The sequence below is a fragment of the Lichenostomus cassidix genome, chromosome 25 (assembly GCF_008360975.1).
Source record: "Lichenostomus cassidix isolate B80296 chromosome 25, HeHo_3.0, whole genome shotgun sequence".
NCBI lineage: Eukaryota > Metazoa > Chordata > Aves > Passeriformes > Meliphagidae > Lichenostomus > Lichenostomus cassidix.
This window is the reverse complement of record NC_139505.1, coordinates 722,733-736,717: the sequence shown is the minus strand read 5'-3', so window position 1 is coordinate 736,717 and position 13,985 is coordinate 722,733. Positions and strand designations below refer to the sequence as shown.

At 58.4% G+C, this 13,985-nt stretch overlaps 2 protein-coding genes across 4 annotated transcripts; one reads left to right on the top strand and one right to left on the bottom strand.

The window, feature by feature from the left end:
* Positions 1 to 426: 426 nt before the first annotated feature.
* On the bottom strand, positions 427 to 5,291 carry HAPLN2 (hyaluronan and proteoglycan link protein 2). Of its 2 annotated transcripts, none has more exons than XM_085082517.1 (7): positions 4,201 to 5,291; positions 3,004 to 3,156; positions 2,704 to 2,817; positions 1,994 to 2,344; positions 1,673 to 1,789; positions 1,384 to 1,569; positions 427 to 1,247 (listed from the first exon to the last, which is right to left on the bottom strand). In XM_085082517.1, the coding sequence occupies exons 3-7, from the start codon at positions 2,789 to 2,791 to the stop codon at positions 964 to 966; spliced, it is 1,026 nt and encodes a 341-aa protein (XP_084938643.1). In that variant the 5' UTR covers positions 2,792 to 2,817; positions 3,004 to 3,156; positions 4,201 to 5,291; the 3' UTR covers positions 427 to 963. The 2 variants fall into 2 exon arrangements, with proteins under 2 accessions (XP_084938643.1, XP_084938644.1); XM_085082518.1 differs by lacking the exon at positions 4,201 to 5,291 and having other exon boundaries at positions 427 to 1,009; positions 1,113 to 1,247; positions 3,004 to 4,173.
* On the top strand, positions 1,534 to 10,815 carry RHBG (Rh family B glycoprotein). Of its 2 annotated transcripts, XM_085082516.1 has the most exons (11): positions 1,534 to 1,688; positions 5,405 to 5,614; positions 6,894 to 7,080; positions 7,491 to 7,641; positions 7,775 to 7,928; positions 8,232 to 8,398; positions 8,618 to 8,755; positions 8,918 to 9,051; positions 9,234 to 9,355; positions 9,728 to 9,801; positions 10,283 to 10,815. In XM_085082516.1, the coding sequence occupies exons 1-11, from the start codon at positions 1,664 to 1,666 to the stop codon at positions 10,346 to 10,348; spliced, it is 1,428 nt and encodes a 475-aa protein (XP_084938642.1). In that variant the 5' UTR covers positions 1,534 to 1,663; the 3' UTR covers positions 10,349 to 10,815. The 2 variants fall into 2 exon arrangements, with proteins under 2 accessions (XP_084938642.1, XP_084938641.1); XM_085082515.1 differs by lacking the exon at positions 1,534 to 1,688 and having other exon boundaries at positions 5,325 to 5,614; positions 8,561 to 8,755.
* The last annotated feature ends 3,170 nt before the right edge of the window (positions 10,816 to 13,985 follow it).

Below are 13,985 nucleotides of genomic sequence, written 5' to 3'. Positions count from 1 at the left end.
GCAGGGCTGCACAGCCCCAGCACTGGGAGTACAGTGCCAGCACTGGAGAGCCTGGGCACAGAGATGTCCCCAGGGGCCACAGAAACAGGGAGACACAACCCAAAGTGCCCCCACATCCCAGAGCACTGGGCACTGGTCAGGGCTCAGGATGGGACACTGGTCTTAGCAAACACATGGGACTGGGAGGGCACATCACCAGTGCCAGGGCATCTCCCCATGCTGTTATTCCCCCTGCACTGTGCCAGCTCCACAGCTTTTTATAGTTCTCCTGGGCTGTATTGAACAGCAGCCCTCATAAAACCCTAAAGTGAGGTGGCTGGAACACAGAAAACCCCTGGACAGGGTGCTGGGGATGGAAAGCCCCTGTCAAATTCCCCTCATCGAGAGGCCAGATGGTCCCAGGGGAAGGAGCCAGGTGAGCGCATGTCTTTGCCATACAGCTTTGCTGTTGCTTTATTAATTGAGAAGGCGATACGCCATTAGTCACACTCGTTAATGCCCAGGCCGAGCCCTCTGCACTTGCACCAGCCGGAGCCACTAGCCAGAGTCACCAGCCAGAGCCACCAACCAGAGCCACCAGCCAGAGTCACTAGCCAGAGTCCTCATGGCTGTAGGGAGTGAGGATGGGGTGAGGGATTCACCGGGGTTGGAGAACGGGCAGCCTGTGCTGTCTGCTGGGGGGGTGCACTGGACCCCCCTTCCTGGTCCAGCAGTGGGTCTGGCTCCTCCAGTAAGTCCCAAACACCCCACAAGCCTCACAGCAGGGACATGGGCACCTGCTCCATCAGAGGATGCACCAAACACCCAAATCCAGCTCTATCACTTTACCAGAGGACGCACGAACCACCCAAAATCGCTGGGAGACCACCCCTCCTACCTTGCCTCATGCCCTCTGCCCTGGTGATGAGGGCTGGTGTCCCAGCACCGTCCCCTCTGCTCAGCCCACCTCTCCTCTCGGAGTTCTTACTTCCCCATGAAGCAGTAGGTGCCGTAGGTCCTCATCTCCTTGCTGGGGAAGCCGAAGCTGCGGACGCCAGGGTCAGGCAGCCCCCCACAGCGCTCGCGGGGGGTGGTGATGGGATACCTCACACTGCCGTCTGCCAGCCACCCACCATCACAGCGATCCAGCTGCGAAAACTTCCAGGCCGAGTAGAGCTGTCCCACTTTGGCGATGGCAGCCCCGTGGTTGCGACACGCCTGTCCGGCCTCCTTGAAGTTCAGGTGGCCCCGGATGAAGTAGACCTTGCCTGGGGATGGGTGGGGACAATGCAGGTGAGCAGCCACCACGATGTCCTCCTGCGAACAACCCCAGGCCTGGTGCAAATCCAGGTGGGCAGCAGGGCTTGGTGACACTGTGAGAAGGACAGGGGACTGCAGCGCTACCTTGAAGAGCAGAGGTAAAGCAGAAAGCATCAAATCGGTCCTTCTGCTTGTCCCTGGCACCGTAGGTCCGGACACCGGGCAGGAGGAGGCGACCACCACATGGCTCCCGTGAGTTGATGATAGGGTAGTGGACAGTCCCGTCAAGGATCCAGCCGGCGTTGCACCAGTCCAGACCCTCTGTCCAAGCTGTGGGACAAGAGGCAGCTCAGCACTGGCACTTCCCTCCTCCCTGTGCCCAGCCACTTGTGGTTTTGGGCTGAAGAGGAATTTTTTTTTTTGTATGCTTCACCTTTGTACAGCTGCTGGTAGGTGGCAAGGCGGGAGTCCTGCTGCTCGCAGGCTCGCTTGGCTTCGTGGTAGTTGAACTTGTAGCGGCCATTGCTGGGCTGATAAGGGAAGACAACGCCTGGAGAGACAGGGACAGAGTGAGAGAGATGCTCTCCCCGAGGAGGCTTTGACTTATCATCCCTGGGGATTCAGTGCTGAATTTAAGGCTGGGGAACAGGACAATGCAATGGGGGACACGGGTGGAGGCAGACAGCCACACACCTCCAGTCCAGCCCAGAGTCCCTCTCCTGTCACATCCCCTAGGGATGTAGCCCAACCTCACCCTCAAGGTGCAGCGTGAGCGAGATGCTTTCATCCTCCAGCCCGTTGACGAGCTGGCAGCGGTATCGCCCCTCATCCTCCAGCGCCACATTGGTGATGGTGAGTGAGGCATCGTAGCGGTGGCTGTGCCGCAGATGCACCCGTGGGCTCAGCGGCCCGTAGTTCTTGTGGTACAGCCCATTGGTGATGATGATGATGTTCTCCCGGTAGTTGGCTGGCTCCACCTTGCTCCACTTGACGCGGTAGTTGTGGGGCAGGGCGCGCAGGACGCAGGGCAGGGTGGCCGTGGCACCGCGCTGCGTGTGCACCGTGGAGTGCAGGGGCTCCAGCAGGTACTGAAGGCGTGGGGGGGCTGTGGCCCCCAGGCAGCCTCAGCACTGACTGCCCACCATCCCTCCAAGCCCTCCCCAAGCACCCCTCAACCCTCACCAGCATCTGATGGTTTCCATCACCCATCCTGGCACCTCTTCCTCTCTCCTGCACCCTCAGGAAGCACAGGTCAGCCCCTGCCCTGGCTGGACCCATCCAGCATCACCTCCCTCCTCCAGTACTGATCCCAAACAGCAGTGCCCAGTCCTCCCTGCAGGCCGTGCTCCCTACATGGGCTCCACATCCTCCCAGGCCCTGATCCTTACCCAGGCTCCACATCTTGCCCCCAGGCCCTGATCCATACCCAGCCTCCCCATCCTCCCACAAGGCCCTGCTCCCTACCTGGGGTCCCTGTCGGCCGCTGGAAGATGCTGGATGCTGGGGGTACTGCCAGGAGCCAGAGGCAGCCGAGAAGGAGCAGCCTGTGCATCCTTAGAGCTGGGGGCAGGATGGTGCCTGGGGGGAGTGCAGGGGTCGGGGATATGCAGTGGGGCATACCCTGGATTTGGTGGGGCCTGGAGGATGTGACCCTGCTCCGTGGGGGCTCGCTGACATTTACTGTGCAGAGGGGACATCCCCTTGCAGGACACTGACCCCACAGACCATGCCAACCCTCCTTCCCAGCACTCCCCTGCCTCTTACCGTCCCCAGATACGTCCTTCAGGAAGTCGCTGTTCCCATCCAATGCCAGCAGCCCATGTGCTGCCCCAGCTCCTGCTGCTTCCTGTCTCGGTCATAAACACCCCATGGTGGGGCTGAGGGCTCTGGGAAGGCCGGACCTGCACCGCGAGGCTCCTGGGAAGAGGTGACACGGGGACACGGGGACACAGGAGGTGGCGAACAGGTGCTCCCAGCCAGCCCCTTCCCTGTCACCGTCCTGGAGCAGACAGTGTCCCGGCAGCCCCGTGGCCCCGCGGGCCCTTGATGCCCGCTCTCATGGTGCCGGCCGTGCCCTCGCTCCCTGCCCTGTCACCGTCTCTTCCCGCTTTCTTCTCTTTTTTTTTTTCCCCTCCAACACCTCCCCGAGGAGCGCACAGGGAGGAGGAAGCACAATTTCCCATTGTGAGTGTCTTTCTCTTTATTGTTCTGCTCGGCAAAACACAGTGTGCCCGACTAACAAACATCCCTTTATCTGCAGGCCACAGCATTGGGAATTCGGGGAAAACGACAGTTCTGCACCGGGCTCCAGCAGCCTCTTGGGCTGGCAAAGCCTCCCCTCGGCATTGGCCCCCAGTGCTGGGACAGTGCTCTCTGATCCCGCAGACATCAGGGCAATGGTTAATTTTATTCCTCTCTCCCTGCCTCTGATGAAGGGATGACATTCCCATCCCTTGAGGCTCTGGAGGGCTGTGCAAGGGGGTGCCCCACCACTCAAGTCCCACTGGACTTATCCTGCTCTCCAAAAAGGCATCAGAGAAGCTGCCCCACCATCACCTCGGGCCAGGATGCTGCCAGGAGCAAACATGGGCACACAATGGGGCTGTGTTCTGGCTCCTGCAACTTCTCCCTCCCCCAAGGTCCATCTCCAAGGGTGGAGGAAGCTCATCTAAAAGACAGCACAAGACAAGCAGCAACTGTCCCTGACACCATCCCAGCCTCACCATGGCACGCAGGGCATAGCAAACAGCCCTCCCTGGGGTGCGACGCACCAGGGTGCAAGTTGGGTCCCCAGCCCTCTCCCCCCACCTGCTCCTCACTGCTCCCAGCCTCTTTTCAAGGAGGGATATCAATTTTGATGCCAACAGACTGAAGTGGAAGCCTCCAAGGTTCTTCCAGCTTGGAATGGGTCAGAGCTTTGGCTCATTTTTATGAGTAAAATGTGCCCGTAGCTTTGCTCACCCTGGCAGAGGGAGGCTAAACTGTAGTAGCAGCACTGCAAGCTCCTCCCTCACAGCTCCCCACAGTTATCTGGTGGGTCCATGCCTCTTCAGAGACTCTGTCATCTCTCTCTGTCACACTTCCTGTGCCTACGGCTGCAGAAGCAGATCCTGTTCTCAGCCAGCAGCAGCTCCAGGATTCTTGGTTGGAGGATGCTGATTCCCAGCTCTGTGATACCACAAATGAGCTGAGTGTTTCTCACATTTTTTCCAAGTGAAGGCAACAGCTACAGTCCTCAGCTCTCACAAAACCACAGCCCAAAGCAGGGTTGTCACAGGGTCTCCCCTAAGTGACTCATCCCCACCCTGTTGGTGTCAGGGCATGACCCCAGGCCACCGCTGCTTATCTGAGTTCATAGCTCGGCCCAGCACTGTAGAAAGGAGTCACCAGAGTCACTTCCCAAACACACACTGTGTTACTTCTCGGTTCCTTGTCTCTTCTTCTCCCTTTTTGGGATCTGCACCCACTCTTGGTGCAACACAAACACCTCTGCAGAAGCAGAGGCAGCCAAAGAATAGTGAAGGAACCCCTTGTTCTCAGCTCCCCCAGCCCCTGGCGTGGGCTCTATCAGCAACCTCTGACTCTGCTCCTTGCTCTTGTTTTTCAAGGCTCAATTTCTCCTTCTCCGCTCACAGCTTCACAGGAGACCTCATCCCCAAAGCCCCCTAACCCCTCATTTTCCTTCTTGACCTGGGAATTTGAGCCTAGCTTTGTGGGACTTTGCTAAGCCAGCATCTCCTCAGCAGGGCAGTCCCACCACGCTTGTGCATCACCCTCCCCCTCCTCTGCCTGACCAGTCCCCCAAACCACCGTGTTTCTCCAATGCAGAGGCTGAAACCTTATGCACCCCCCCTCCCAGATCCTGCCGCATGCCACATCCTTTCCCTGCCGCTTTGCACCCAGCAGAGAGGGACACTGACCCCACACAGCCCACACACTTCCCAGCACAGTGGCCTGAGTCACCTGCTGCAGCAACGCCAGGTGTGGAGATGTGCTAGGGCATCCAACCCCGAGCTTCTGTGTTGGCAGTGCTGTCCCGCTCCCAGCAGTCTCTACGAGGTGCGGGAGGCGAGGGTAGCACCTGGCAACCACCCTGCAGGTGGAGTTTGCAGGCAGGCGGAGTTTGCAGCCCCGGCATGACTCTCCTCATGCACCCCATTTGCAGGGGTTCACCTGCCCTGGCTGTCCCCCGCCATGCCTGAGCACACAGCTGCCTCGAGGCTCCGGCTCTCTGGGCTGTGCTTCCTCCTCCAAATCCTCAACATCCTCCTCTTCGCTGTGTTTGTCCGCTACGGCTCCGAGAGCAGCCCCGGCCACTGCTCCCCGCAGCTGAACTGCAGCCGGAGAAACCAGGACTTGGGTTTCCAGCACCCCCGTGAGTATCCCCGTGCCTGTGGGAGCAGAGCAGTTCTGCAGAGGGGGTGGCACGGGGTGTCATCATGCTCAGTTCAGCCTGCAGACCTGTCACAGACTCCAGAGCTAAGCAGAGAGGGAACATCAAGCTGCAGAGTTGGGGTACTGGTGCATGCCAGAGGGGGTAAAGCAGACATGCTGCGAGGCTTTCTGAAATGCTTGGACAGAGCCAGCCCCACAAGAGGGATATTTGGGTCTAGGACACACCTGGAGCTCAGAGGGGATTGAAAAACTTGGAATCACGCTCCCATGCCTGGTAGGGAACACGGCAGCTGCTCCTGGCACCCTGGGGTCTGCAAAGCTTCCCACTGACCTGCTGGGTTTTGCGGTGCCGACAGATTTACACCAAGACCCTTCCACAGGGGATTTTGCTCCCTGGTTGCTGCCATAGGGTCCAACAGGGGGCTGGGGGTCTGCTGCACCAGGAGCATCCTGCTGCATGCTGGGCATCACTGCAGAACTCCTCCCGGGAGAAGGGGCTGAGCCTGGCTTTCTGAGGCAAAGACAAGTTGGGCAGTGGGAGAGGAGCTTCAGAGTGCTCTGGCTGAGGGAGGGGAGCAAACAGAGCCGGAGCCGCTGGGTAGGGAGCTGGCAGCTGGCAGGTTCTCCCGGTTTCACCTGCCCACGTAACCCCACCCAGGCAGTGACTCACGGAGAAGGACAGGCCACAGCTGTTGGCACAAGAGGTGCAAAGGGCATTTAGTCCAAGCAAGAATCAAGTCCCCCATCCTCTGTTTTGCCACCAAATAGTAGCAGACTGGTCCCATTTCTCTGCTCATCCTTCCTCTCTCCTCGTGCCATGAATTGGGATGTGATGTTTTCAGGGACAGCAGTGAGGTGCCAGGGGTGCTGATGACTCAGACCCACCTTCATGCTGGTCTAGTGAGTGCAGGCAGCTCTCAGCTACCCCAGAAGGTTTCTGGGCTGTGGGGTGAACCGTGTGAGCGTCCTGAGATATCTGGACAGGGCAGTTGCAGATGGCATGACCAGGAGCCGCTGCAAAGGGTGACTGGGCCACATCAGGCAGGGATGGCTTTACCTGTCAGTGGCACTCCCCACTACAGATCTCCAAGGAGGATCATCTACAGTGGCTCCAGACACACCTCAGTGGAGTGAGCCTTCAGCTCCCCAAGGCCTGTTAGAGCAGGAGGTGTCTTAGTCCCCTTGAGGAGCAGCAGGCAGGAGGGTGGCTGCCTGCTCTCAACAACTCCATACCCATCCTTCGGCCTCTCCTCCACCAGGTTTCCAGGATGTCCACATCCAAGTGCTCCTCAGCTTCGGGCTCCTGGTGGCATTCTTTGGCCGCTATGGGCCAGGCAGTGCAGCCATCAGCATCCTCATCATAGCCTTTGCCATCCAGTGGGCTGTTCTGATCCAGGGCTTTTTTAACTTCTTCCTCAATGGCAAAATTTACGTGGGAGCTCAGAGGTAAGGCAGGAGGGAGCTGCTGCTGCCCAGCCGGCTCATCCCAGCCCAGCCCTGGCACACTGGCTCCCTCCTCTGTAAAACTCACAGCTCTGCTTTGGAGGAGGATTTTGAGGACAAGTAGGACCAGGCCTCTGGGTTGTTTGAGTACCACCCTATAAGGGCCATGTAAGTACTGCCAAGGCTGCAGCCAGGCATTTAGGGGGGCACTGTGGCCCCCACCTGCCCCAAGCCCAGCCATCCCTTTGTCACCAGCGTCACAAGTCTTGGGCTGCCTGTTCAGCTTGCAGGAGCAATGGCGTGCAGGGCCTGGGCTGCGGGCTCAGCTCCTGTCCCCTCCCAGCTTTCTCCAGCTCCTGTGCTCGTCCCTGGCAGTGCTGGGTGCAGTCCCACACCTTCCCTCTCTTTCCCAGCATGGTCAGTGCCGACTTCTGCACTGCAGCTGTTCTGATCTCCACCGGAGCTGTTCTAGGCAGGGTAAACCCTGTCCAGATGCTGCTGCTGGCCCTGCTGGAAGTCACCATGTGTACTCTTAATGAATACATCCTGCTCAGTCTCATGGGGGTGAGTCACCGACTGGGAGCCACCAGAAAGGGAGTGGCCATGGGTTTAGGCTCCTCATGTCAAGTTCTGCCTTGTCTGGTGAAACAAATCCCTTATTCCCACTTCCTGCATGATGCTTTTCTGTACTCACCAGGTAAGCGACAGTGGACGCTCCTTGACCGTCCACACCTTTGGTGCTTATTTCGGCTTGATGGTTTCACGGATCTTGTACCAGCCCCACAAGGACAAGAGGAAGAGGGAAGAGCGGCAGGACATGGGACACCAGCCTGATCTTTTTGCTGTGGCTGGTACGGAGCTCAAATCCTACACCTAAGTCATAGAGCTGGTGGTGGAAGGGTCGTCGCCAATATCAGGACAGTGTGGCTTTGACCAGGAGATTCCTGCAAACCAGCAAGGACTGATGTTCTCCACCTCCCCAGGGACACATCATGGGGCTGCACCACCATCCTAGAAAAAGCTTTTCCTCTTGTCCTACCTGAACGTCCCTTGCTGCAAACTGGCCGCTTGCATCTCTTGTCACTCTCAAGAAATTTCTGTCCCACAGGGGATCAACCCCAGCATCAAGACGTACCTATTCTACTTCCCTGCAGGAACGATCTACCTGTGGATCTTCTGGCCCAGCTTCACCTCCGCCACCACTGTCCATGACAATGCCGAGAACTGGGCAATGCTCAACACCTACTTCTCTCTGGTGGCGACTACCGTGGCCACCTTCATCCTCTCTCCTGTCCTCTATGAGGAGAGCACCCCGTGGATGGTAGGTTCTCTCCTGGGATGAACTCAAACTCATGTACTGCCCACATCCTGTCCTACAGGGATGGTGAGCCTGAGCACACCCCGAGCAAAAGAGGATGCCTGTTAGGCTTCCTTAGGTTTGCTAAGAGCCAATTTGATCTCTGAGGAAGACAAATTCCCCCAGTCCCAAGCTGTTGTCCTTCATGGAGCCAGTTCTCCTGACCATGTCCTGCTCCATCAGGTTCAGATCCAGAATGCCACCCTGGCTGGCATGGCCGTGATGGGTATGGCAGGGGAGATGCTGGTCACCCCCTTCGGGGCCCTCATCGCAGGGTTTCTGGCTGGCCTGATCTCCCTACTTGGCTTCAGATTCTTCACGGTGAGTCACCTTGGGACAGCCAAGGACACTGATGCCAGGTCAAGGGACCATCTGCCTTTGGGGGCAGCTGCATCTCGCAAACCTGCAAACAGAGCTGCAGCACAGCCTCCTTGGGCAACTGACCCCCACCTCAACACCAGCTCTTCCCTATGCTCTTCCCAGCCCATCCTACACTCCAGGCTGAAAATCCAGGATGCATGTGGGGTACACAACATCCACGGTCTGCCAGGGATACTGGGGTCCTTGCTGGGGACACTGCTGACGCTGCTGGCCACTGCAGACACTTATGGTGACAGGTGAGAAGAGCCAGATTCAGGAGTGCCAGTGGCTTGATGCAGCAAGCTGGGGCCACCCTGACCCCTCAGATCAGGGCTGCTCCACACACCCCCTGTTACAGCACCCCTTTAGAGCACATCCCCCAAAGCCATGAGCCTGTGAGAAAAAGCACCCAAAAACCTGTCCCCTCTCTGGCTTGCAGGCTGGAGCTTGTGTTCCCGCTGGTGGCCCAGGGCAGCCGGACAGTCACTGACCAAGTGTTCATCCAGCTCGGTGCCCTGCCCCTCACCCTGCTGCTAGCCACGCTCGGGGGCTGTGTCACAGGTGAGATTTGCTTCCAGTGCAACAGGATGGAGGGTGTGAGGGGCAGGGAATTGATGGATGTGGGGGGAAAAGGCAGAAGCAGCCCCAAAGAAAAGCATCCCCATCAGGCAGACCAGGCAGAGCCCAGTGGTGCTCAGCACTGTGCAGACCCAGTGGGGGTCGGGGCTCCCCTCGGGGCCGGGTTTCCCCCGCGGGGCCGGGGCTCCCCCTTGGGCGCTGCTCTCCTCGGGGTTGAGGCTCCCCCGCGGTCCGGTCTCTCCCGGGATCCCGGCTCCCCGCCGCCCGCCCGGCGCTGCCGCTAGATGTCAGAGGAAGCCCGGGCAGCGGCTGCCCCGCTCTCAGACGCCCTCGCCCGGCTTTCGGCATCCTCAGGAGCCGTCCTGAAAACCAAGGTGCTGAGATCTCCCCCGGACACGCAGTACCCGGAAGACACCGTCCTCTGGGAGGTAACGTTGGGGAGTTGCTGGGGAAAAGGGGGTTTATGGGGCTCAGGCAGCAGCAAGGGTTGGATGTTACTCCCCAACCTGCCGGTACTCTCCCTCCTGTTGCAGCAGCATTTTGCGTAGGAGAGCTGCTCTAAATGCCCCTGGTTATGGACTGATAGAATCCCTGACTCACTTTAGGTTAGGAAAACTCTCTAAAACCACCAAGTCCAACCGTTCCCCAGGACTGCCAAGGCCACCACTAAACCATGTGCCCAGGTGCCACATCCACAAATCTGTCAAATTTGTCCAGGGATGCTGGCTTTACTGCTGCCCTGGGCAGCCTGTGCCAGAGCTGGACAACTCGTTCAGTGAAGGAATTTCCCCCAGTATTCAATCTAAACCTCTCCTGGTGCAAATTGAGGCCATTTTCTCCTGCCCCCATCCAGCCCTGATTTGCCCTGAGCAGGGCCCATTTCTGCCCTTTTCCATGTCTCTGGTGCAGGTGGCCAAGGAAGGATGTGAGCCCAGGGCAAGCGGAAAGGAGCTTGGTATCAGCACCTTGGTGTAATGACCCCGAATCCCCGGTGAAGTCCTGCACCACCAGTCCTCTGTCATTGCCGGTGCCAGCTGGCTTCTGGCAGAGTGACCTTCCCAGCAGCCTGCTCTGGAGACAGCCATGCTTGTTCCCATGTGGGAGCCAGCTCCTGATCCCAGACATTTTGGGAGCAGCTGGGTGTCCACAGGCTTTTGCAGGGTGCAGAGGTGCTGCAGTATCCAGGTGCTTATTGTGGTGGCAACAGGGCTCTTGCTCCCAGAGACACCTTGGGGTGTCCAGGCTTGGATCAGCCACTTCCCCTCTCTGCTCCTTGCCTCAGTTTCCCCATCTGCTGCTCTCTGAAGGAAGGAAGGCAATGAGGGGAGGAGTGATGACTGTGCTGGGGAATGGGCACAGGAGGCCGCACAGAAAGCAACAAAGGCTTTGTACAGACACTTTTGCACACAACAATTAAAATAAATGGATCTTTTGTAGCTCCAGGATTTTCTCCTGAATTCTCATGGCACCTGCTCAGCTCTGCTGGCTGTTTCCTTCAAGTGTCACTCCAGGGAGGAAAGCAAAGCCCCCCCAGTTTCCCCTGCACCCTAAACACTGAGGCCCATTAGTTGGATTTCATGCATTGTCCCACCCACTCGAGGATGCAGCCAGGGGCAGGAGCAGGGTGACACTGGGGTCCCCAGCACAGAAGTGACCTCTGCCTTCTCCTGACCATTTGTTGCCCTGGACTGGTGCCAAGGAAGAGCCCTCTTCACAACAAAGAAATGTCCCCAGCACTCAGCCCCGTTGTGAGAGAGATGCTCCTCTGGCCACTGCAGCCCCAGGACCCCCAGCAGCACCCAACATCCAAGTCCCACACCCTCCCACAAAGAGGCTGTCACCCCACCTGCCTGTTTGTTCCAGGTGTGGTCAGCAGTCCCTAGGCCTGCTTGGGAGCAGATTGGAACACCCTGGGAATGTGGCAGCTTGAGTGAACCCACAGAGGGTCCTGCAGCACCTGGAGCAGGGGCACAGCCACAGAGGACTCCTAGAGGGTAATGGTGGATGTCCCAGGGGTCCCTGATGGGGGAACACCTTGGGGTCCCACCTCCCACAAGGCTGGGGTGGCTGCCAGACACTTTCACACCTCCTGTGCCATACTCCAGCACTCACCATGTGGGCTTCCCACAGGCACAAGTGTCCCCAGCTGCCAGCACCATCCCAAGGGAGGGGACCACAGCCCCACCCCATGCAGAGGGGATAGGAGGTGCAGGACCAGCACAGAGATGTTTGGGGCAAGTGCTTTGCTACCTAACCAAAGTGGCCACAGGTCAGACCATCATGTTCTGATATCTGCTGCTGTTGAAGCACACAGATTTTGTTTAACTGACTGAACAAAAAATGCAAAAAAAAAAAAAAAAAGAAAAGCCTTTGTTTGCAGGTGATCATAAAATGTCCCTTTAAAACGTAGCAGAAAGTCAAAACTTCTTGCTTTGACATAAATCGAACCATCACTTTAACTTTTCCCACTTTCATTGTCCTTTACAGAAAACTGGTGAAATCAGCACATTAAATGCTTTGGGTGCCACTGAAGTTCCATGACAAAACATGGGGAAATGGGTCACCCGTCTCCGTTCCTGCTGCCACTGCAGGGGCTGGGAAGGGTTTCTGCAGGGACCACAGCCCCACTCCTCGCTCAGGCAGCAGGGGAGGACACGTCCCTCTACCCCTGTCCCTGTGACATGCAAGAGGGAGAAGCGGCACAAGGGCTAGTGCCCCACCAAGGGAGCGTCGTCCCCAGCCTGAGGTGCAGGGCTCACCCCAGCCCCGCGCCTCCCCCTCCCACCTCACCTCCTTCCCAGCCCTCTCCTCCCCTTTCCCAGGCAGCCCCTTTCTCCTTTTTGATCTCCTCGCAGCACATTTCAAAAGCAACCCACTGCGACGGGAAGAAAAGCCCCTCCAGTGAGATCATTGCGAGACCCCCAGACGTCGGGGTCGGGTGTGAAATGGACCTCCCTCCTCCTCCCCTCGCCCGGCCCCCGGCCCCTCTGAAAGGCTGTTATGTTTTGTAATCGGATTAGGGGAGCCCTGCGCCCTCCCCGCGCCCGTTCCCCGGCGTGCCCGGCCCGCGGCCGCCGCTCTGCCCGCAGTTGTTTAAGCGCGGCGGCGGCGAGCGCGGAGCTCTCCGTGCGGCGGCGGCGGGAGCCGGGGACGGCGAGAGCCTGAAAGGTTTAGTCAGCGAACAAATTGCTTCTCTGTAGGGGCCGTTTTCTTCCCAAGTTGAACATAATGATGGCAGTTTGAGGAACAGATGGTGCGGCTAAGCAGATAATCCCGCCGGCCCCGGGCTCGGGGAGAGGCAGCGCCGGCTCTGCCCGCAGCGCCCGGGGCCGTCCTGGGACGGGAGGGTCGCGGCGGTGTCGGGGTGACGATCGCACCTCGACCGAGCACGAGGAGCTTGGGCGAGCACCCCACCTTCACACCTCTTCTGCCTCGGGGGTGTTTTGGGTGCCAGACGCCGCTCGTGCCTCAGTTTCCCCAGCCCTGCGGGGAGCCCTCTGCTCCGTCACTTTTCAAGGCAGGGCTCACCTCCAGATCGCAGCCTGACCTGGGGAGATGTAATGTGAGACAGAACAGCTTTTCCCGCACTGGAGCAAAGAACAGCTGAGAAAATCTCATTTTGCTCTCATTTTCCTACTTTGCCTCTCTCTCCAACAGTATTCAAGATGTGGAAAGAGCTGAAGAAATTCCACCAGCTCGCAGGGGTTGGGTGTGCAGTGTGCCCATGTCAAGCTCAGAGATGCTGGGATCTGCCTCCTGAAGGAGTCTTTATTTAAAATACATCAGCAGGAAAAGCCCAAGACCCCACAGACACGATGTAGGCAGGGCAAGGCACAGACACATCTGCGTGGAGCAATCCCTGCCCACCTGCCCATGCCATATTGGCAGCAGGGACCCTTCCCCATGCCACGGGGCCCTTACAGCCTTCAGGACACACTCCAGGCACACTGCACCGCATGCCTGTGTCCAGGGGATTCATTTAATTCACGTTTCCCCCCCTCCAGCCCTGTCCCCTGAGAGTCCCGCCTCTGACAGCTCCCCTGCCCTCTCCGTGGCAGCCCAGCTGCCAAGAGACCTGCCTAATTCACCTCTTGCTAATGCAGGAGCTCAATCAGCTGCTCGAAGGGTGTTTTACAAGTCAAAGCAATAACAACATCCCTCTGTTACAGCTGGGGAAACTAAGGCACACAAAGAGGTGCCCGAGAGTCCATTGGAATTAGAAGCAGGACAAAGCCCGGGCTCCCCGAGCTCCCGGCGTGCATGTCCTTACACATCCACAGCCCCCACCACCTCCCCCCACCCGGAGCAGCTGATGCCGTGTGCTGTTTGATAGAAAGCCAGCTAATCATCTTTCCCACCTTCGTTAGAGTGTGAATCGTTATCCCAGCGACACCTGTAAAGCTCCTTGTCAGACAAGGCTGCTGCACGCGTCTAATAATGGGCACCATATGGGAGAGGGAAGGCTCGGAGAGGAGCAGGGGCCCGACCATCCCCACACTGAACAAAGAGCAGTGCCCGACGGCTTCCCAGTACAGGCCAGTATCACCAGCACTGCTTTGAAAGACCAGCAACAAGGGGAGAGCCCAGGCAGAGGCGGCAGTGGAGGAAGAGC

What these genes read in the sequence shown, in the direction of transcription:
- HAPLN2 (XM_085082517.1), bottom strand. Translation starts at nt 2,791, where the DNA reads ATGCACAGGCTGCTCCTTCTCGGCTGCCTCTGGCTCCTGGCAGTACCC. An exon ending in GCGGCCGACAGGGACCCCAG is followed by an intron (nt 2,345 to 2,703) that starts GTAGGGAGCAGG and finishes TGGGGGCCACAG; the next exon opens with CCCCCCCACGCCTTCAGTAC. An exon ending in CTTTACCTCTGCTCTTCAAG is followed by an intron (nt 1,248 to 1,383) that starts GTAGCGCTGCAG and finishes ACCCATCCCCAG; the next exon opens with GCAAGGTCTACTTCATCCGG.
- RHBG (XM_085082515.1), top strand. Translation starts at nt 5,434, where the DNA reads ATGCCTGAGCACACAGCTGCCTCGAGGCTCCGGCTCTCTGGGCTGTGC. An exon ending in ATTTACGTGGGAGCTCAGAG is followed by an intron (nt 7,081 to 7,490) that starts GTAAGGCAGGAG and finishes TCTCTTTCCCAG; the next exon opens with CATGGTCAGTGCCGACTTCT. An exon ending in GCTCGGGGGCTGTGTCACAG is followed by an intron (nt 9,356 to 9,727) that starts GTGAGATTTGCT and finishes CGGCATCCTCAG; the next exon opens with GAGCCGTCCTGAAAACCAAG.